Source organism: Betta splendens, chromosome 8 (genome assembly GCF_900634795.4).
Source record: "Betta splendens chromosome 8, fBetSpl5.4, whole genome shotgun sequence".
Taxonomy (NCBI): Eukaryota; Metazoa; Chordata; class Actinopteri; order Anabantiformes; family Osphronemidae; genus Betta; species Betta splendens.
In genome coordinates, this window is record NC_040888.2 from 3,772,435 (window position 1) to 3,793,696 (window position 21,262).

The following is a 21,262-nucleotide window of genomic DNA, read 5'->3' on the forward strand; positions in this document are numbered from 1 at the left end:
GTCACTTGTGGTCTGTATTTCACTCAAATGCCCAGCTCTGCTCAAATGTGAGACTCTGTAGAGAAAAGAGGCAGCATCATGACTGCAGCCTAGACAATATATATCATTATAACTCTGTTTAAAAACAGAGCTCACAGATAATATCAAACAATATGCAATAGTAATTCCCAACCAAGTGTTTTGTGAGTGATGTTGTTACATGTGATTTTTAGATCTGCAGGGGAAGAACAGGTTACCTTCAGCTCACTGAAAGGAATGCAAATATTCATTCAAACCTCACGTTTGCATTTCAAGAAGCACAGACATACTTTGAACCACGGCCTTGTTACTGTCATCATTCATCTTACTTTGCTAAGTGTGTTGAACATAGTAAGACGAATGGAATATGATACAATGATACATGTACAAAGCAGTGTCACTGTTCAAAATGTTTTTAATGTGTGAATACCTGCATTAGTCACATAAAATGTGCATAAAATTCATTTGCAGTGATGTTGAGCTGTAATATACTAAATTTTAATGTTAGGGGGGTTATTACTGGTCATTTAATTGCTTTCAGACTGAAAAATAAAGTGACCATAACCTTAAACCACTTCAGTTGTTGTTCTTGACCTTCTTGCACAGAGCATCATTTTTATTTAAAGTACACTGAATGTCATTCAGTGTGATGATGAAGATGCCAAAGAATGTAATATACAAACATTGTCCCCGTGATCAAAACATTGTCCCCGTCTTTAACATTCAAGCCAAAATATGTATAAACAGTGTTTATGTTAATCACCTATGAAAATGCTACTATACCAGTTGTTATGTCCTCGTGGAGAACGCTGGTAGATTCTGGTGACAGATTTTACAGTTTTAGGCTGGAAGGTTTCGACAGATGACCGATACACGACGCTGCCGAGGAACCTTCTGTCCTTTGAACACAGACTCCTCGTCTTTCAGGATCTCATGAGTAAATTTATACCTGGCTTCATCCCTGTACAGATGTGAGACCAAGGTGAAGTGAGGTTAGACACCATGCTGAGTCCAATAATGAGTCTGCATAAATTTCACAAATAAATACTGATAATATTGATATTCAAATACTTCATAATCAAAACATATTATCAAGGTGCGGTTTGTAAACAACCTCAGTACATAGAGGGAGCGTCTGGGCAACAGGAGGTCGAGCCACTCTTTGCTGCAATCCTCCTTCACCAGGCGCATTATGCTGTCTGACAGTAGACACAGTCCAGCTATGGTGCTGCCACAGAACTGAGGAATGAGAACGGATGACAGGGAGCCACAGGCGACTGGGCAGCGCACATCAAGGTTTCCAATGGTCAAGCAGATGTTTACTGTTCTACGTAGAACATGTGTCCAACCTACCTTCACACTGTCAACGTGAGGCTTGATGTAACCGGCCTTGTCCAGGTCCAGGACGTGTACAGGTCCGAGGAGCGGACTGTCTGCGGGGAACGCTGCAGCACGGACGCGGTCCAGGATCTCCTCACACGCAGGCGCCCACGTCACACGCTCGGTTTCTCTGTACCCGTGAATGGCCTGCGTGTGGTAAACGGACGACTGACGTCAGCTAAGTACTGGACAACTCAGCAACGTTCCGGTCGTGACTAGAACCTACGTCGTCCCAGTGGTCGAACTCGTAGCGCTTCTTTCTCAGACCAGGCTCCAGCTCGCGGAGAAGAGCGGTCTCCTCCTCCTCGGTGATGAAGGCCGGCCTCACCTCCACCTGTGTGCGCAGCCTCTGCACCAGCTCCCAGCTCGAGCCCGTGACCAGAGCCCCGTGTGGCTCAGGTGAAGGGCACGGGCCGCTTCTTCTGGCGCAGGAGCTCGAACGAAGCTGCCGCCTGGTGCAAACAGCGGCTCTGTGTATTCGCTTAATCACCGTCAGCAACGCTTTCATCCTCCTGTCTCAGGTTTTACAAGCCACGCGGGCTATAAAACCCAATATGCTTCAGTTTGCCTCTTAAATGTGTTGACAAAAGTCAAACAGCTATGTAAGACGCCATGTTGAAAACGCAATGCATTCTGGGAAGCGTAGTTGTTTTTACATTCCTTCTCGTCTACTTGACGCTAACCCGCGTTTACTTTACTATTTATTCCCTAAACCCGATTACATTTATTTAAGATACATTTTAGATGCAAATATAAAATACAACAAACTAATAAAATAAATATATAAAATATTATCCGTATTTAAACGTATTAATCACGTTAATGATGTTAAAATCATCTGTGCCATCCTAAAGCATATTCTTAGTACTTGAATGTGAATGAAAAATCCACTGCTCCTTTTATTCCTATTCAAGTACTTACACAACTACTTGAGTATTCATTTCGTTTATTTTCATTCAGTTTGCATGGTTGTATTTTTACACCTGTAAATGTCTTGTTTGTCCCATATGTACATATTTGGCCAATGAAGCTGATTCTAATACTATAATAAAAAATATTTTTAATTGGTTATTTAATATTTTATTAATTTCTAAAAGCTTTACTTAATATGTTATTTCTATATTATTGTGTGCAGGGCTCTAGGCACTGATGTAATGATGACCTACTAAAAGGCTCATTGACTGCTAGTTGTCTGCTCTGGTAGCTTTGGGATCTGAAGACACACGGACAAACGCAGCATGGTGAAATTTTGCAGGTCTTGTATTTCACCACAGGAGGTCAGTGAACCATTATTATTGTAAACACTGCAGCATGTCTGCAGATTCCCATAATACACAAATGGTCAAGATCAGCTAAAACACGCAGGTGTGTCATTTTCAAATGCAAATGCACATTTAGAGGAACTAAAACAATGAAAAAAAAAAACATTGTTTTATTTATTTATTTAAGAACATTTAAAAACTAAATAAGGCTTCTGTCAACTCTGGGAGATGAAAAGCCTACTTGTGTTATTGGAGATTGTTACTATTTAAATGTTAAAAAAAAAGAAATGCTATGAGAAAAAAAAGAGCTTCTTGAGAGCATATAATGTGGTGACTTCATCGTCACCAGAGATTCACCTAGAAAAAATGGTGGCCTACTTATATTGTAGCACTAAGGACAGGTTACCACCCTCCTGTGCTCCTGCTTTTGCTTAAATAAAGGAAGAAGCTGTTGCTTGAGGATTAGCTGTGTCACCCACGTATGACGTGGTAAATAATTAGAAATGTTTAAAAATGCATTTCAGCAACCTTCATATTTTTGCGTATGGCTCTATGGTGTGTGCACATCTGTAGTACTGTATGTGATATCTACTGTAAATCAACCATATTCACTGCGTATACATAAGGATTGTGAGCTCCCTTCTGTGGGCCTGCTGCTGCTCTCGGTCAGTGAGCATCCACAATGAAAGTAACTCGCCCTCCTTGAGTACCCACACACACACGACTGACGAGATGCCCATTTCATCGTTGGATGCCATACTGCCGCCCCCAGCGCTACATTCATCCAGCCATGATGAGTGTTTCGGATTCATATTCTAATTCCCAGTCGGTGCACTCCGGACCCACTGAATTATCGTCGGTCAACTTGCCCTGGAGGCATCATCATGCCTACTGTCAAATCATGCAATTAAATTGGAAATCACCAGAAAAACACTTGGCAGTAGTGAGTTTGGTTGGTGCTTGTGCGGCACCTGTCAGCCCACACTCACAAATAAGCACCAAAAAAAGGATTATTGTTGGATAAATTTGAGTTTTTTACGCGCCATAGAAAATAAATAAATTAAGTAGGACGGGGTGTTTTCTATTTTAGCGTTTAGATAGAGATGTACAAACGCCTTAACACTGGGCAGAGAGAATTTTTTGACACTTTTTGACTTTGACATCAATAGAAGTGTGAAGAGAAACCAATTTAAGTTAAGCTCAGATACTGTTGTGGGCCTTAGGAAAAACACAGGAGCGGAAGAGGAAGAAATCATCACCTTTCATCTTGTTTGTGTGAGTCTGTGGTTTTTGTCATGTTGTAGCTTCTTTGGTTCCACAGCAATCAACAGTCCTACGAGAACAAAAAGGCATTACGGCACAATCTCCCTTTCTTTTCACTCACTCACCTACTTCCAGCAGAATCGTTGAAGTCTTTTCCCTTGATTGTTAATTTCGGACCTTTTGTTTGCGTGGACCGCTTTCGCAGACGTTTACATGTGCGTCTGCTTCAGGTCTGTGGAGAACCCGGGTTCACCAGGGGCGCAGTGCTCCACATGCAGCCAGCCATTGAATTATTCAGTCTTATGAATCATTGAGTCACGACACTCCTTCCTAGACCCTCGCCTCAGAGCTCCGACCTCACAGCTACTCACTATTTCAACATCTGACAGAGGAAAAAAAAAACAACAGAGAACAAAACCTGCAGTAAACAATATGTTTTCACTGCATTTAGACACATTCAGTTGAGCAAAATGATTATCATCTTCAATATGACAGTAGTATGATACTATTAAATGTGCCAGTACTCTACAGACTGCTTGTTTGGTTTGAAAACAAAAGCAATGTTGTGGGATTTAATGTTATCATAACCAGCAGGGTGAGGAGAAATTTTAAGTAAGGACTAAAGACAGAATAAATTTGATTTTGCATTAAAGTTTTCTTGTCACAGACTCGAAAAAAGATTTGATTTCACTCACTGTCAAACACAGCGTAAGCTGCACTGTGGCAGAAAAACGGCCGTTTTGGATATGACGCATTTTGTCAGTTAAATTCTCATAACGCTCATTTTTGTAAGGTAACGGTGTTTTGTTACAGGGGGTTGCAGTTTTGATTTGTAATGACAAGTTTGGACAGAAGGCTACTGCTCAAAGATTCCAACTCTGATCAACAATAGATAATTTCATATACACACGTTTGTAAATATGCACATCAGTCTATAAATCTAAAAAACGCTTTCTGTCAATGACTGGCGCTGTCCGTGGTTCTGAAGTTGCAACCTATTCATCTAAACCTTGTGGCGTTGTCCCTGGTTCTGAAACCTGCCTATCCCTACAGCACCTACCTACAATGTGTTTTTATGATAATTTTCCATTTTGCTCTTGCATGCCCTTGCAGTGAGGTCAGTCTCTCACGTCCGGAAACGCTGCTTAAATGGACGCAAAGCAAAACGATCCCTTTCCCACATATCGAATGGACATTTAAGGTCGTGCTGATATCGATTGACGTTCTCACTTGAAAGGCTTTGCTTCCAATTCAACCTCTCGCGGTGCTGAATTAATACCCCCGGTCACCCTTAAACCTGTTTATACGTGTCATCATTTCCCATTCACATGGGTGGTTATTTCTGCAGTCGGGCAATCAATTATATGTCACATAACAGATGAACAGAACGTTTTCTGGGATGTTGTGGGCTACAACCTTCTCCGGTGCTTAACGTCACGTGGCACCAGTCATTATGAGTGACTTATGGCATTCACTGACTACCAGGCTGCTTTTTTCCACCTCTTCCTACTCGCTATAATGCATTAGAATATTCAAGGACAATCAAAGATGTAATCGCTACTCGGACTAAAACTTCCCCAGAATTTGTAAATGTACTGAGATGTTATCGACGTTGCAATTCGTGTTTAGCGCCGTTGTTCGTCCACGTTGGTTTTACTTATTTCAAATCAGCGCTTCGGCTTTTGCGCAAACCGAGCGGTTGCACCTTGAACCGTCACCGGTGTTTGCATTGGGCGAGGAGAGATGCTTTGCTTGGCGGAAGAGAGGAGAGGAGAGAGGAGGAGAACCAGAGAAGAACATCCTCGACTCGTTCTCAGGGAGGGAGGGGAGAAAGAGCTTCGTCCATTAATTTCCAAATGTCTGCTGCTAAGAATAGCACCCCCCCCCCCTCCACCTTCCCTAACAAACACACGCAGACTGGCGCGCGCGCACACTTTGGCTCCACTCACGCGCCCCTGTGCGCGCATTCATTGTCAGCTAGTGTTGCAGCCGTCTCTTTGCGCGAGCCATGGTGATGCCGGAACCCCTCCACCCCCCACACTTCCCCCAACGTCCCCCTTCACTACTCAAACCCTACACACACACACACACACACACACATCTGGCTGCAACAAGCGCGTTTGCGCGGTTCTTGGTGAAATACACACCTATACAGATGTGAAAGAAAACACGGCATCGACGCCACCCTCTCCTCTGCTCCTCGGGCTATTTTGGCCGTTATTTAACATTGATTTGGCCTTTGTAAGGCTCGAGAGGTCCGGCTTCACCGAGAAAGGCAATACTTGGAAGCACCTCAAAATGAAAACGCGCTAGACGATGCCTCCTTCCGTGACAGACGTCTGGAAGTTGGGCGAGCTGGGTGCGTCATGTGCCGCAGCTGCGGAACCGATCGCGCGCTCGCCGCACGCTGAAAGACGGCGGTGCGACGCGCGGTGCTATTCGTTTGAATTATAGGTAGAGCCTGGACCGAATCCCAGCGAGGAGCCGCTCCCCTCCCTTTCATTTTCGTGTCCATCCGTTCACCCATCCGTCCGTCCGTCCGTCCGTCCCGCTCCTCCTCCCCTTGGGGCCGCCGGAGAAGGAGCCGTGAGGAACGAGCCTACTCCAATGAGAGAGACAGGACATTTGGGCTCATCGGTGCGGGCGAAGGTAGACTTTTCGGGGCGGGGATGGTGACGGACTTTCTCGGCATTGCTGCACCTCGAGCAGCACAACGGCGACCATGAGAGGGTGTAAGGCGGCTGAGAAGCGGCCGTCGTACCCTTGTCTTTGAGGACGCCGACCGTGTGTCCCGTAGCTTCTGGACGGCCGCTCAGGTGACGCTCAGAGGATGATGTTTGCAGCGAGGGAGGATTCTGCTGAATTCGCTTGAGAAGATCATTTCATCTACAATGAGAGACACGGGCGTTTCGAAGGAAAACGGTATTCTCCATTCTTATTTACTCGAGACCGTGCGTTTTGAAATAAGACTGATCATTAACGAATGCAACGATTTTTCTGCTGGGAGCGCGCGGCTGAAGCCGCTGTAACGTGGCGGGAGCCACATTATAGTCACACATTGTAGCAAATATTGCGGATGTTTCTAAAATAAATAAATAATGTTAGCTTCTCCCTTCTCGATGCCTTGTAGGTCTTCGGAAATGAGACTGTTTCCAAAATAGCAGCACCAGTGACGGCTGTAGGTAAAGGCTATTCATTATTTTCAGATTCACAGTCGACAGCGTGATTTACTGAGGCCTGTGTGACATCAGCGGCGTTTATATTGTCATTACACGCCGTCATGAGAGTAAAGGAATAAATCGTCCGGGAAGGTGGAGGAGGCTGCGCTGCGCTCGGATTCAGGCATGAGCCTCGAAGTGCGTGAAACCCTCAGCCTCCATCGCCCCATGACTCCGTGTTGGTAGCGAATCCTCACGCCTGAAATCCTCTCCACGGACCTAGGAATGGACTAAAGACTGTGAAACCCCACGGCACTACTCCAGTGCAACCAGTCAGCCAACCGACTACACATTTAATCTCTTCACACCCACAACTGGCCGTCGGCAGAGGCGCACGGAGGAGACGGTGCATGGGCGTCCTCGTCTGCTAAAAGCAGCGCTGCAGAACGCCGAGTGCAGGTGTTCGGCGCACGCTCGCGAGGCGAGCCGTCGTGCATATGAGACGTTCCGATCCAGATGGGATGTAATGTTGTGTGGCTGCACAGCTGAGCATTGGTCTCCTTTTGCGCTGCTTCCTGAAGATTGGCTTTCGGTGTCCACAGAATGGCGCGGTTCGGAGACGAGGTACCGGCCAGGTACGGAGGAGGGCCCGGCGGCGGCGGCGGCGGCCCGGGCGGCCGCGGCGGGAGCAGGCAGGGAGGCCCACACGGACACGGCCACGGTCACGGCCACGGACACGGCCACGGCCATGGCCACGGTCCACCCGGAGGGCCCGGGGCCCAGAGAATGTACAAGCAGTCCATGGCGCAGAGGGCCCGGACTATGGCCCTCTATAACCCCATCCCCGTCCGCCAGAACTGTTTCACAGTCAACCGCTCGCTGTTCATCTTCAGCGAGGACAACTTCGTGAGAAAATACGCCAAAAAGATCACCGAATGGCCATATCCTTTACCCGGCGGGGTGCGGTGAGTGACGCGGATGTGTGCGTGGCTGCTCCACGTTGTCCCACAGCGTGTGTTACAGACTGTAAAATAAACAGCAATGACGGAGCCATAACAAGCACATGCATCAGTGTAAGTTGTAGTGAGAAACGCTGAGAAACGCTGGGCATCGAATTTGTAGTCAATTAGGAGGAGCAGCCTTTTTTATGAGCCTGTTGATCACCATCAGTCACATTTGCGTGGGAAGCGGCTGATAAACGTTTCCGGTTTAGGCGTGTGTTCCATATGTGTTGGCGTGAGAGTGTGAGAGGACGTGCGGCGGCTGGGGGGGGGGGTGGTCCAAGGGGCGCTGCCGATTGCTGATGTCAGCATGTGCGGTATAGGCGCGGGTATGGAGAAATAGGAGACGGGGAGGGGGGAGTGTGTGTGTGTGTGCGCGGGGGGGGGGGGGGGGGGGGGCAGCATTTGGCTGCGAAAGTGTGTGTATGCTCCCAGTGATGAATATACAAGCCCCCGTATCAGCATGATGCAGGTGTCTTTCTAGATATGGTGTGAGTGAGTGAGGGAGGGGGGGGAGGGAGGGGGCGAGCAGGTGTGTATAGTGGCCTATTAACTGGTGCGAGGACAGTATTTCATTTTTCCCCTCATTTAGAAACATCTCCTCTTAATCACTCAAGATGCAGGTGTCAGTGAATGAATATGCCCATCATGTCAAATTCAGTGTGTGTGTGTGTGTGTGTGTGTGTGTGTGTGTGTGTGTGTGTGTGTGTGTGCGTGTCAGTGTTAAATTACCAGCGGTTGCATTTTTGCGTTTCACACATTCTGGGGAGAAATAATAATAAGAAGTGATTTCAGTATCTTCACTTCCAGCATCCGTGCGTATCTGTGTGAATGCAGGCGAGCGTGGAAGTAAGTTCCTCCGTGAGTGTTAATGACAAGATGGGAAATTGGAGTAATGATTGTATTGATCGGCGCTGATGCCTGAGCTGTGACATAACTACACTCACTAATTGGGCTGCTCTGGCGAAATGCAGCAGCTACTTATGGTGCCTCTAAACCCCGTCCATTCACCGCCTGAATGACAGACGGGCGTTCGTGGCAGCGAGACTGCGCGAGCAGGAAACACTTAATGATGCCGACAAACACAGCGCGTCGGGAGCAGAGGGTTGTCGCCACCGGTAGAATAACCAGAGTCGCTGGAAACCAAGCGGCACCTTCTGAAACGCACGGTGAAAGAGGTGATTCACCGTTCTCTCTGCCCGATCAAGGTTTAATTGTACTTTGGAGGCTGTAAAACTTGAGTCAGCTGTGCAGGAGTAGTACTTACAAAGCCTGTGTCATCGTCTCATGGTAATTTCAGATGACTCAGACCTCACTGCACCAGTGGGAACTATATGTAGACGTCCATTGTTTCGTCAGATGTGTTTGCATGCAGGACGTCCAAACCAGGACAAATGAGACAAATCTAAAAGCTAAACTCTAAGTAACATGGTCACTGATTCAGAGAAAACTGAGATTAAAGACAGCAAAGGTGGCAAAGAGCAGCTTCAGCTTCACAGGGAGCATCAATAAAGAGAAGTGCATTAAAGTGAATGAAATATTCGACAAATAGCATCATTTGTTTTCTTATTGAAAACTGGAAACCAAGAAATGACTCTGTCGTCTCCACATCAGATGCAGGAACTGGATGTGGTCCGTTTGTGTGAATGTTACAGGTCGGAGGCGTCGGTTCTGCTCATTACTGCTTCTGCTCGACGTCCATTTCTTCATGCATGTTCACACGGGGCCGAACCCCCACAGACCCAGCTCAGGAGCCGCCTGTGTGGCCAGCGCTTCGCCCTGCTGTTGTAAACTGAGAGGAAGTCAATATATGTCGCAGCTATCTATAGCTGCAATGAGCTGCATATGAAATATAATACAAGCTGTGGTGTGTAAATGGAACACAGGTGCAGGAAACGTGTCCAGGATGAATCACGTGTGTTTAGGAGCTTTTGTGCGTTTGCGATGAGCAGCTAGTTCCTTGGTTCTGTATCTGATCCCAGTGCCGTACTCGACCCAGAATCAATTGAAGATCCGATGGCCACTCCAGACGTTGAGCATCAGGTTTAGACTCAGCTGTTTTCACCAATAGTCAGTCTCCTTCAGGCACTTTAGGAAACAAACTGGAGATTCTTATGTGACACTGGTCTCCCGACATAAAAGTTACGCACAAACATGTGAGTGTAAAACAGTCCAGGTTCTGATGGAGCTGTCCTGGAGACAGGCTGGGCCGGGCCGGGCCGGGCCGGGCCGGGCCGGGCGTTTTTGGGTGGATGTGTGGAGTCAGTGATCTACGTTCTCTGCAGGATCTAAATTATTTACTGGCTTTTCTCCATCTTGCAAATCTAAGATGATAACTACACGACTTAAACATCAGGTCAGTTTGTGCATTTGTGTGTTCGGATGCTTGTTCATAGTTTCCGCATAGTTTTTCGCCTTATAGCGACAGGAGCGCTTTTCACCAGTGATGAGAGAAACTGGACTGCTAGGAGTTTAGTTAGCGCTGACGGTTTATTTTTGTCATTCAGACACTGGGAAAGAGGATACAGGAAGACTGGTGTGTGTGTGTGTGTGTGTGTGTGTGTGTGTGTGTGTGTGTGTGTGTGTGTGTGTGTGTGTGTGTGTGTGTGTGTGTGTGTGTGTGTGTGTGATAAATTTAGCTTTTTCTGAAGCAGGAGAGAAGATAAAAGAAAAGCTGTTTCTTCTACTGTAACTAGAGAGACGGTGGACGGGACGACGGAGGCAGAGGAGGGAGGGGGAGTCAGTGAGATACAGACATTATAGAGAGGAGCAGACTAATAGAAACAATGGAGAGAGGCCGAGACAGTCAAACTGCCCGTCTGCATATAAATCATTTAACACAAAGTGGTGAAGAGACAAAAGCTCAGGTCTCTGCACCTGCACACGTTTGGTTTTGTCATTTTGGAATGCAGCGCATCCACTCGCAGTCAAACCGAGAAACCAGCTGAGCGCACGAAGCGCATCTCGTTCCCCCGCAACTTGTCTCCACTTTAATCGACCGTTTCTGCTCTTTTGTGATGCTAATTCACGGCGTGAACCCTCGTAGCGTTTGGAAAATCTTGGCTGTCCCCCCAACAGCTGTGTGTGTGTGTGTGTGTGTGTGTGTGTGTGTGTGTGTGTGTGTGTGTGTGTGTGTGTGTGTGTGTGTGTGTGTGTGTGTGTGTGTGTGTGTGTGTGTGTGGACGCCCTCTGGGCTCAATCTGCGTACCTCCAACCTTTGACTGTGTAGTAATAAATGTGTGAATTGATCCATATCTGGAGTCCCAGGGGGCAGACTAGTCGCTGGGGTTCGCGTGAACACGTGCACACGCGTGAATACGTGCACACGCGTGCGCCACCACGAGAACAAAATGGCGCTCGTGCTGAAGCTGGCGTGACTTGGACTGTTTCCACATCTTTCCTAGTGATAGAAGCATTTGCAGAAACGTCCCCACATCTCGTGTACACAGCAGTACTTTGACCGTGTAACTGTACCATTACCCGGACGTTGTTGTACTTTTACTGTACGTTTCCTGAAACGCTCCCTCCCACTGTCTTCTTACATTAGAGGTGGAGGAACTCGGGTCAGTCGAGGTCGCGAGGATCTACATTATCTCCCTCTCACCTTCTACGTGTGTGTGTTTTTCGCTCTCGCTTCCTTTCCTTACACAATAAATGCACAGAACGCTATTAATTGTCGATGCCTTTTGGTTCTTTTCAACCCCTGCTGAGAACAAAGCATTTAACATAACTGCAGGTTCCGCGGAGCAGCTCATCTGGCCTGCGTGGCCTAATGTATTCATGTAAATGTACAGCCACAGCGGAAGTGCAGTTAAAAGCCGCGGAGCAGCTGGAACATCAAGTACACTCTCCTCAGGTTGTAAACGGATCCTCTGAAACCCACCAAACACATTAACTTAGATGTTTTTGATATTGTGCGCTCGTAACGAACGCGGCCGCCGGAAATCAATGTGGAAACATGCAGGTGTGCAGCCGCTCGGACATAAATCACAGCAGAAACAGCGGCTCCCAGCGAAACGCGTGGCGCTGGTCGGATCCCGCGTGTGCAGATGTATTACACTGCGTTACATCAATTGGACCCGTTCTGCTGCATTTTACATCATTCTCAGCGGCAACGTGTTCCACCTCCATTGTGGGAACGTAAAACAGGAAGTGGAGCGCGTGAGCGGACCGGGTCGAGCTGAGCTCTGCTCTGGTGTCACTGCTTTGGTCCCGGTCCACATCGATCAGGCCGTCGCCGCGCTCGCTTCCTGTCCGGCTCCTTCCTCTGCTCCTCATGAATAATTCATTCTGTGTTGCAGGCTATGTGCGCTAGCGCTAAGGTGTGTGCCTCTGAGAGTGCGTGCGCTCACGGGGTGCAGTGACGTGGGGCCGTGCTATTTTTGGGACTCAGATATGTGGAGAGGCAGAAGAAAACAGGGAGGGAGCCTGTGATCTCTTTGTGCCCGTGTTCTGGAGTCACGTGCCGCGGCTGTTACTAGACAAGCGCTGTTGGAAACCTGTACCTGCAGGGTACGCCGGCACACCTTTGTGCACACACACACACACACACACACACACACACACACACACATACACACACACACACACACACACACACACACACACACACACACGCACGCACACACGCAGCCGGAGCCAAAGCAGCCGAGTGCAGATCGTTACATCAGCAAGTGCCTTCAAGTACAAACACAGTAAAACCTGAACACACAGGCTATAAATGTGTGATGAACACACAGGCGATCGTCTCCAGGAGTCACAGCTCAGCTGCATGTGGGTGATGAGGCCCAGGCAGCGGTGAGATACAGGCACAGCATATGTCATGTGGAATAAGCAGCGGCGGAGACGGCGACTGTGCACGGTGACGCGCGCCGGTCCCTCGGGGGTTAAAAAAAAAAGAATCAGCAACTGAACGGCTTAAATAATGTGAAAAAAGCAAGGCGACATTGGAAATTCGTCATCTTCTGTTCCAAATGTATAATCTAGGAGGGAATAAAGTGCTTAAACCGTGTCTCTTATCGTTTATGGATGCTGATTATCAATATAATTAGATGGGATTCAACCACAGTGGTTAATCCCATTCCTTTTATCAAATCAGTGCTTCTGAGGGGAAAGTGACAAGAAGATGAAGTAATCATCTGAGCGGTGCTGCCACCGCTCTGCTGCATAATGTAACAGGACAGAGAGGGAGATGAAAGGACTCACTTTTCTCCCTCCTCGTTGTCTCCTGTAAAATAATCTGAACGCAGAGGACGTTTAAAACCCACATTTGACAGACAGAGGAAACAGTGTTTTTACCTGACACTGCATCCGCCCCTGACGACGGGAGGGGGAGGGGCCCGGTGGGCGTTTCATGACTTCTGGCTGCCTGTAATTGATGATTACATTTGAGGGTTCACTAATGCACCGATTCGCTGAGTGGCTCCGAACCGTGACTTTGAGACGAGAGGAGAAGAAGAAGACGCTCGTTCCTGAAGAAGCTGCAGAGTGTCGCCATTATGATGTATGTCTCCACCTGCGTGTGTGTGTGTGTGTGTGTGTGTGTGTGTGTGTGTGTGTGTGTGTGTGTGTGTGTGTGTGTGTGTGTGTGTGTGTGTGTGTGTGTGTGTGTGTGTGTTTTGCCACTAACCTACTTTCCACACTGCTCACAAGGAAAAAAAAATACCGCAATACTCTCACACCCCTCTGTCACTGTTTATCCCTCATTCAGCACTCCTCTGCTCCATCCTCTCTCCTCCTCCTCTGCTCCCCCTCATCTCTGCTCCATCCTCTCTCCTCCTCCTCTGCTCCCCCTCATCTCTGCTCCATCCTCTCTCCTCCACCTCTTTTCCTTCCTCAATATCTTCAATCATATTTGTGCCCACAGGAAAGGTCCTTTGTTTCATTCTCTGTTTTCATCTCCCCGCTTCCGTTTCTTTTTCATTTATTCCGCCATATATTTCCCTCCTTCGCCCCCTTTTTTTACCCCCCCCCCCTCCGTCTCCAGCCGTCCAGGCCCCCGTGCGTTTGCTGACGCCGCACCTTTCCGTCTTTTCCCCCCGTCTTTTTCTTATTCGATTTTGAATAGAGATGGCATGACAGAGATCGAGATGATTGATGCACAGGCTCGGTGGGAGAAAGGTGGACCGAGGAGAAAAATGGGAGAGACGGAGGGAAACAGAGCACAAAGAGGGAGGAAGAGAGAGAGAATGAAGTAAGAGGCCGAGAACAAGGGACATGAATGAGGGGAGACGGGGAGAGAACCTAAACGGTGCAATGATGGACAAGGCTGCGAAAAGAAGGAGGTGTGTGTGTGTGTGAGTGTGTGTGTGTGTGTGAGTGTGTGTTTGTGTGTGTGTGTGTGTGTGTGTGTGTGTGTGTGTGTGTGTGTGTGTGTGTGTGTGTGTGTGTGTGTCTGTGTGTGTGTGTGTGTGTGTGTGTGTGTGTGTGTGTGTGTGTGTGTGTGTGTGTGGCTTAAGTCGTGCACTCCAAAGGCCTCGTTTCTTCATTTTTTCTTGACGAGACATTACTGTCTCCGACCTGCAGCTGTCCCCATTACACTCTGCACACACACACACACACACACACACACACACACACACCTGGACAGATGATAAAAAGCAAGCGTTCGCAAAACTTCAGGAAGAGGTAGAAACACAAGGGGGAAGAGTGTGAGAGAGGCCGGGCGCAAAGCAAACATTAGAAAGAGGACGGGTTGGAGACAGCAGCACATTCTCATCGTCTCTCTCCCTTCCTCCACCCTTGACTCTTCCCTTGCTTTTAACTCTGTCGCGTTGCTATAAATAGCCATTGAGGAAGAGGAGATTCGTTTTTGAAAGGTTTATGGCCGAGTGTGAGTCACTTATTCATATGCTGAATTTGTATATAATAAAGTGTGTGTGTGTGTGTGTGTGTGTGTGTGTGTGTGTGTGTGTGTGTGTGTGTGTGTGTGTGTGTGTGTGTGTGTGTGTGTGTGTGTCTTTCACACAGCAGATAGAGGCAGAAGATGCACTTGACACACAATGCAGGGACCAGATGCAGCGATGCGTTCCTACGACACACGCTCCCCCTCTTCCCGTGTTCCGATCCGGCCTCTCCCCTCTCGTTGGCACAAACACGCGCGGCCGGGGGCACGGAGGCTAATTGAGCGGTGCCCTGGGTGTTCCTGGAACGTGTGCCTGTTAAGAGCGGTCAAATACGCGAGCGAGCATTTCACCCCCCGACCACGACTGGGGAAAACACAACACACACACACACACACACACACACACACACACACACACACACACACACACACACACACACACACACACACACGATGCTCTGTAGGCTTCCATAAATAGCCGCCTCCTTCGTTCCCTCGCCTCATTCACATTTTCCCCTCCTCCCCACTCTGCCAGGGGAGTTGTTGCTCCCAAAGGACGAGAGCCCGTATGAAAGAGGTGAGGGAGGGAGGGAGGGAGGGAGGGAGAGAGAGAGAGTGGAGAGAACGGCGTGGAGCAGAAGCAGCATTGATTTTTATTTTCCTATCGTTACAGCGTTTTCTCTCCACACGTGTGCAACACAAACGCATCCTCCTTCTATTTCCACCTTGCTCTCTCTCCCTCTGCCTTTCTCTCCTTCTCAATGAAGGACCCTTTTGGACGCGGAGCCACAATGAATCTCACCCAGTCGAACAGTTTAGCGTTGTTTGTTTGCGCGTGTGCCGGTTTGTTTATCTGGTTTCGCTCGTGTGCGTGGGTGGTGTTTTATCAGAACATACACTTAGCAGAACATATTGAACTGACTCATGATGATGAGTGAGTGTGTGTGTGTGTGTGTGTGTGTGTGTGTGTGTGTGTGTGTGTGTGTGTGTGTGTGTGTGTGTGTGTGTGTGTGTGTGTGTGTGTGTGTGTGTGTGTGTGTGTGTGGACTCACTGTACGTCTGTCTTTCATTCATTGAACATGGGACACGATGCACCTGGTGCTCGGACCTTTAACAATTTAAAGGCCTCACTTTTAATGAAATGAAACACAAATGTAAATGATTTATACACATTTCTGAGGATTCAATTGCGTTTATAAATATTGCTGTTGGTTGAACCATCCTGCATTATTACAATATGTGTCTGCTCCTTGACTGACGCTCCTCACTCCATTTGAGTGGATGATTCTAGCCACCATCATTGCCAACTGCATCGTCCTGGCTCTAGAACAACATTTGCCCGATGGGGACAAGACTCCGCTGTCTGAGCGCCTGGTGAGTCAATGCACACACACAGCACAGGGCTTCATTGCTGATGTAATACCTGTAATAGTGAACACACCTGAATTCCTTCCCAGCTCCACTTAGCGAAGCTGAAGGGCCTTTTGCTCGTCTGCTCTGTCTCTCCAGGACGACACGGAGCCGTACTTCATAGGGATCTTTTGTTTCGAGTCCGGAATAAAGATCCTGGCTCTGGGTTTCGCCTTTCATAAGAACTCCTACCTGAGGAACGGCTGGAACGTCATGGACTTCGTGGTGGTGCTCACTGGGTGAGTTCCATGCGAACGCGCCACTCCCAGCTCCCAGTTTGGCATTCACGCTGCGCCTCCGCCCCCTCGCCCTGATGAACGACCCCACCGTGGGCACGGCAGCAGGCGGATCACAGCGCGGAACCGCAGGCAGCCGGGAGCCCGGGAAGTGAGCAAATGTCAGCGCAGTCCGCCCGGGGAGGGGAGCGGTGGGGGTGCGTGGGGGCGTCTGAGGAAGGGTAGAAAAATGGCTGCCGACACCTGGAGACGAACATGACAAACACCGGAGCGTCGTTTGCAGCATTTGGTTCGATTTCCTTCCTCTGCCTCCAGTCAAACAGTAACAGTGTGCCACTACGGCCTCCTGTTTAAAGTGCTCTGCTCGGGTTTTGGCACAGATCCCTGCATTGAGGTCATTGTTTGCATCTTTGCTGACGAAGCACCGGCGAAGCGCTCCTCCTCCCCCCCCGGCCACCTGTCTCCCTTTCACACACGCGCCGCGAGAGCGAGTACTCGTCCTTATGCTTTAATGAGAGCGAGCGGCTCCGCGCGGCACGACGGCGCGGCCGAGCGAGGGGGAGCGAGGGAGCGGGCGTCTGCTCGGCAGCGGGCGGCGCCGAGCGAGGCGGCGAACGCCTCACAGGAGCCCCATCTGTGCGCTGGAACGGGCCGGTCTGAGCCGGAGATGTCCAAGCAACAAATCCAGGCTTTGCTGCGGAAGTAGAGCTTCCTGAGCGAAATGTCCAAACGCACGGTCCTCTCTCCACCTGCTTAAAGGAGCGCTTAACGCGAGTTCCCATGATGCTCTCTGGACACCGAGTCGGTGCATCTCCCACGTGGACGCGGCCGCCACACGCGCCCTTTGTTGCGCTGCCTGTGTTTCAGCTCTTTGAAGATCAAAGGCGACTTGGCCTTTTCTACCCACCTCCGGTCAGAACCTTTGATGACACGCTGACCGGCGCGCACGCATTTCCACTTCAAACATTCCTTCCCGTTTCCTCGCCGGCCGCTCGCTCCACACACACACACATACACGTACACACACACACACACACACACACGCACACACACACACACAGACACGCGCGCATCGCTTAGCATGCGTGGATAGATTAAGTGTTCATGGTTACAGCTTTGTGATGTCTGCTGATTTGTGTAAACCCATATGTCGGTAAATACACTAAATTTCCTTTAATGCCATTGATTATTTGTCCAATTACACTTAGTTTACAGCCATTTTCTCTTCCTTTTCTTGATCCGTTGGTTACACGCGACATTTGGTGTTTTTTATGTGATGCTGAAATTAATTTATGTTTGCCTGAACAACATTAAGACAAAGAACTCGCAGACAGGTTAGATTTGAACGGTTGGACACGACTGTGGTAAACTGGAGGAAGGAAGGAGACAAAGGAGGCTGTGATTTTGGGAAGATGTGATGCCGGACGACCGGCGATGTGGGCAAAGATAATTAGCCGCATTTAGCTGAAGTCAGCAGGAAAGCAGATGGAGTGAGGGGGCAAAGAAGATTGTTTGTATAATGTGCTGGATCCCCATGAGAACGGCCAATGGGTAGATTGTGTAATAGCTCAGTCATTTGGATTATAAAGTGCAGGATGTATGTGCGTGTACATTTAGATGGAGTGGAAGATGTATCGTAGACGTCACCTCCGTCCCTGACAAGGAATAAATTGTTTTTCTTTGCTAATTCTAGTTGACCCACTTTCCATTGTGCGTATGTGAATAAACTCACAGTCACTCGATATATTTGCGCGCCTCCCAGCCCGTCTGCAGTGCAGATGTGCATACACACAGTGTGTATGTGTTTACGTCGACTGCGTGAGCTGTGATACATTTACATTAAGGAGAGAAGGTGGTGGGGGGAGGGGGGCAATCAATTAGGTTCCTCACTTGGCCCTGTTACCAAGGTGATACAGAGATTCTATCAATGAGCCAAGGTCCCTGTTGCTATGGAAACCCTTATGAATGAGAAAAGACCCTGTAACCGTGGAGACGATGTGAATGAGCTACTGCCTCATCGGCCTGACACTGTTTATGACGACGAATGCTGTTTTTTTTTGTTTGTTTCAGGCCCTCAGTGCACATTTATACACCTTCAAAGATCGCAGTCTTCCCATTTTGAGCATGGAAATTCAACTGATTCATAAATGGGCAATAACGTTATGAAACAAATACTAAATTGTCCTCGGTAGAGAGTGTTTATGTCTGGCTTCTCCGCTGTAACAGTAATTATTCACCTCTGTTGGCAGTAAGCAAATACATGCAGCACATGAATGGTTTTTAGGTCTCGTTCTAATTAAAGTGTTGCCCACTGCCACGTCTGATTCATTTCCATTACTTTAAGAAGCGCCAGAACACTGGATGCGGTGAACGGCTCAGGGGACAGAGTGTTTCAGCCACACCCACAGCTGAAGCACAGCATCGCCCTGTGTCCCGTCCAGAAGCCTCTCCGTTACAAGTCTGCGTGCGATGAGGCATTTGATATCACACAATGTCATTACAAGGACCCTCGCTTACACTCCATCATGGGGGGGTTCCTGTTAATGCAGCCACGGCTGAGTCCAGTGTTCAGAAGGTTGTGCTGTGTCACTGGGCCCCCACAAAGTGGAGATGTGTCAAATAGACTGAAGACAGAGAGTGAGAAAGAGGGAAATGGTGAAGTGGGGAGGATGATGACTCAGCGCGTGCGTCAGACCAGGGACTGACTGGAAGTCTGGCAGCACATGGGGACGTCTTAATCCTCTCAGGTTCACGCAGCTTACGTCCCTGCACCCCATCGACCAGCAGCAATGCAGGTGCTGTAACATCCACACGTCTGCTCTGCAGTCGGACCACGGCTCCAGTTAAACAGTGGGAGAATAAAAATAGGCCGGAATAAGCGAGTCAGCATCTCTGATTGTCCCTGTCTGTCACTGCTGTCGCTCTGCGAGCGCGACTCCGCCCTCCCTCCCCCTCGCTCTCCACCCACCCCCCACCCCCCCGCTCACTCCATCCCTCTCCTTTTTCATTTCAGAGTCTTTCTGTCATCATGACACGAAACACTTTACCTTCAGGCCATCCTTCCAGCTCTGATACACTTCACTTGTCAGCCCTATTGATTAGCTCAGCTCCTGGAAGGATTTACATACAGCACAGGGCTCACCCGCACGCTTCCAGTGACCTGCCATGGGTCTGTGTGCGAGTGAGACAGACAGGGAGAAATGGGGAGAGGCCGGCAGACTGGGACAAGCTTCACTAGCTTAAATATTGATCGCCTTCGCACACCTCTGTGCATTTGTCTCCCTCTCTTTAGGATCCTGTCCACTGTGGGCTCCGATTTCGACTTGCGGACCCTGAGGGCCGTGCGAGTGTTGAGGCCTCTCAAACTGGTGTCCGGTATTCCCAGTAAGTCAGAATCAATTTGCTTCCTTTTGCTACTCTTACTCAGAAATGCCGAGTAGCACGAGAAGGTTGTCACTGTAACGTGTTAAAATAACAGGAGGAGCACTTTTGCGTCAGGTCGGACGCAGTTGTTCTGCATAATGTGTTTCAACAAAAGTACTTTTTTTCATGCACTCTGCCTCTTTTTTAAATGTTACAGTGGCAGCAGTGCTCCAACACAACTGCAGTGTTATTAATAGCTTTTACTCCACAACAGGCCTGAACAGGCAAATCAAGGCTTACGCATGAAGATCGCTAAGCTAGCTGGGAAAAAACACACTAGAGGGCATTACAATACGCGATGCAGATCTGGGAGCAGTTTCTGCAAATCTAAATAAAAGTAAAGTGCTTTCACAGAAAACCTGATGCCTTATTTTAGCATAACTACATTAACATGTAACATATAACACGTCCAGCAGGATTTCATTTAAACCTTCGATACAGAGGATCCATTTTCACCACACAAAGATCATTGCCCCCACACTTTGATTAAAGACTCTAAGATCCCTCCAAACAAAGCCAATAGATGCAAACATTACAGCTCTGACCATCATTCTAACCTGTTGATGATGTATGTGTCCTGCAGGCTTACAGGTGGTGCTCAAATCCATCATGAAGGCCATGATTCCTCTGCTGCAAATTGGCCTGCTGCTTTTCTTTGCCATCCTCATGTTCGCCATCATCGGCCTGGAGTTCTACATGGGCAAGTTCCACAAGACCTGCTTTGACAATCACACAGGTAACGCCACAACCACGTGTGTTCTGGGATAAATTCGTTGCACCAATGGAAATGAATCTATGTAACTGTGGAGGAGAACATAAATGCGAACGCACGCCCACTGCTTCCATCCATCGATGCTCAGGTGAGATCCGAGAGGAGTTTCCGTGTGGGACAGAGCTTCCATCGCGGCTGTGTCCGGAGGGCACCACGTGTAGACACTACTGGCTGGGACCAAACTATGGCATCACCCAGTTTGACAACATCCTGTTCGCTATTCTCACCGTCTTCCAGTGTATCACCATGGAGGGCTGGACCGACCTGCTCTACTATGTACGTACTGATGAACAGTCACGGGCTACTGGACAACCAGGAATGTTTATTCTGGAGGAAAAAGACAGAGGCTTGCTGTTGTATACTGTAGGAACAACCCAAGCAGACAAACACCTGAGTCACTAAGCAGAAACAATTTCATTTAGAAATTTCTCGCGTTTCTTGCCAGATGACACCCGGCGTTAACAGTTTGAGCTCCTAATCACTGTTTTCTTTTTA

At 48.5% G+C, this 21,262-nt stretch overlaps 2 protein-coding genes across 23 annotated transcripts in view; one reads left to right on the top strand and one right to left on the bottom strand.

The window, feature by feature from the left end:
• Positions 1-415: 415 nt before the first annotated feature.
• alkbh7 (alkB homolog 7) lies at positions 416-2,060 on the bottom strand. Of its 2 annotated transcripts, XM_029158288.3 has the most exons (4): positions 1,625-2,048; positions 1,372-1,545; positions 1,133-1,257; positions 416-979 (listed from the first exon to the last, which is right to left on the bottom strand). In XM_029158288.3, the coding sequence occupies exons 1-4, from the start codon at positions 1,904-1,906 to the stop codon at positions 859-861; spliced, it is 702 nt and encodes a 233-aa protein (XP_029014121.1). In that variant the 5' UTR covers positions 1,907-2,048; the 3' UTR covers positions 416-858. The 2 variants fall into 2 exon arrangements, with proteins under 2 accessions (XP_029014121.1, XP_029014120.1); XM_029158287.3 differs by having other exon boundaries at positions 1,133-1,545; positions 1,625-2,060.
• A 4,088-nt stretch (positions 2,061-6,148) lies between these two features.
• cacna1aa (calcium channel, voltage-dependent, P/Q type, alpha 1A subunit, a) overlaps positions 6,149-21,262 on the top strand; it is a 49,273-nt gene continuing 34,159 nt past the window's right edge. For 6 of the 21 annotated variants that reach the window (XM_055510972.1, XM_055510962.1, XM_055510967.1 and 3 more), the window contains exons 1-6: positions 6,158-8,021; positions 16,194-16,300; positions 16,436-16,575; positions 19,865-19,956; positions 20,579-20,731; positions 20,856-21,043. In XM_055510972.1, the coding sequence (XP_055366947.1) occupies positions 7,685-8,021; positions 16,194-16,300; positions 16,436-16,575; positions 19,865-19,956; positions 20,579-20,731; positions 20,856-21,043 (1,017 nt within the window). In that variant the 5' untranslated portion in view covers positions 6,158-7,684. Of the gene's footprint in view, positions 8,022-16,193; positions 16,301-16,435; positions 16,576-19,864; positions 19,957-20,578; positions 20,732-20,855; positions 21,044-21,262 lie in introns of all 21 variants that reach the window. The other 15 variants (XM_055510958.1, XM_055510971.1, XM_055510959.1 and 12 more) reach the window with 5 other exon arrangements.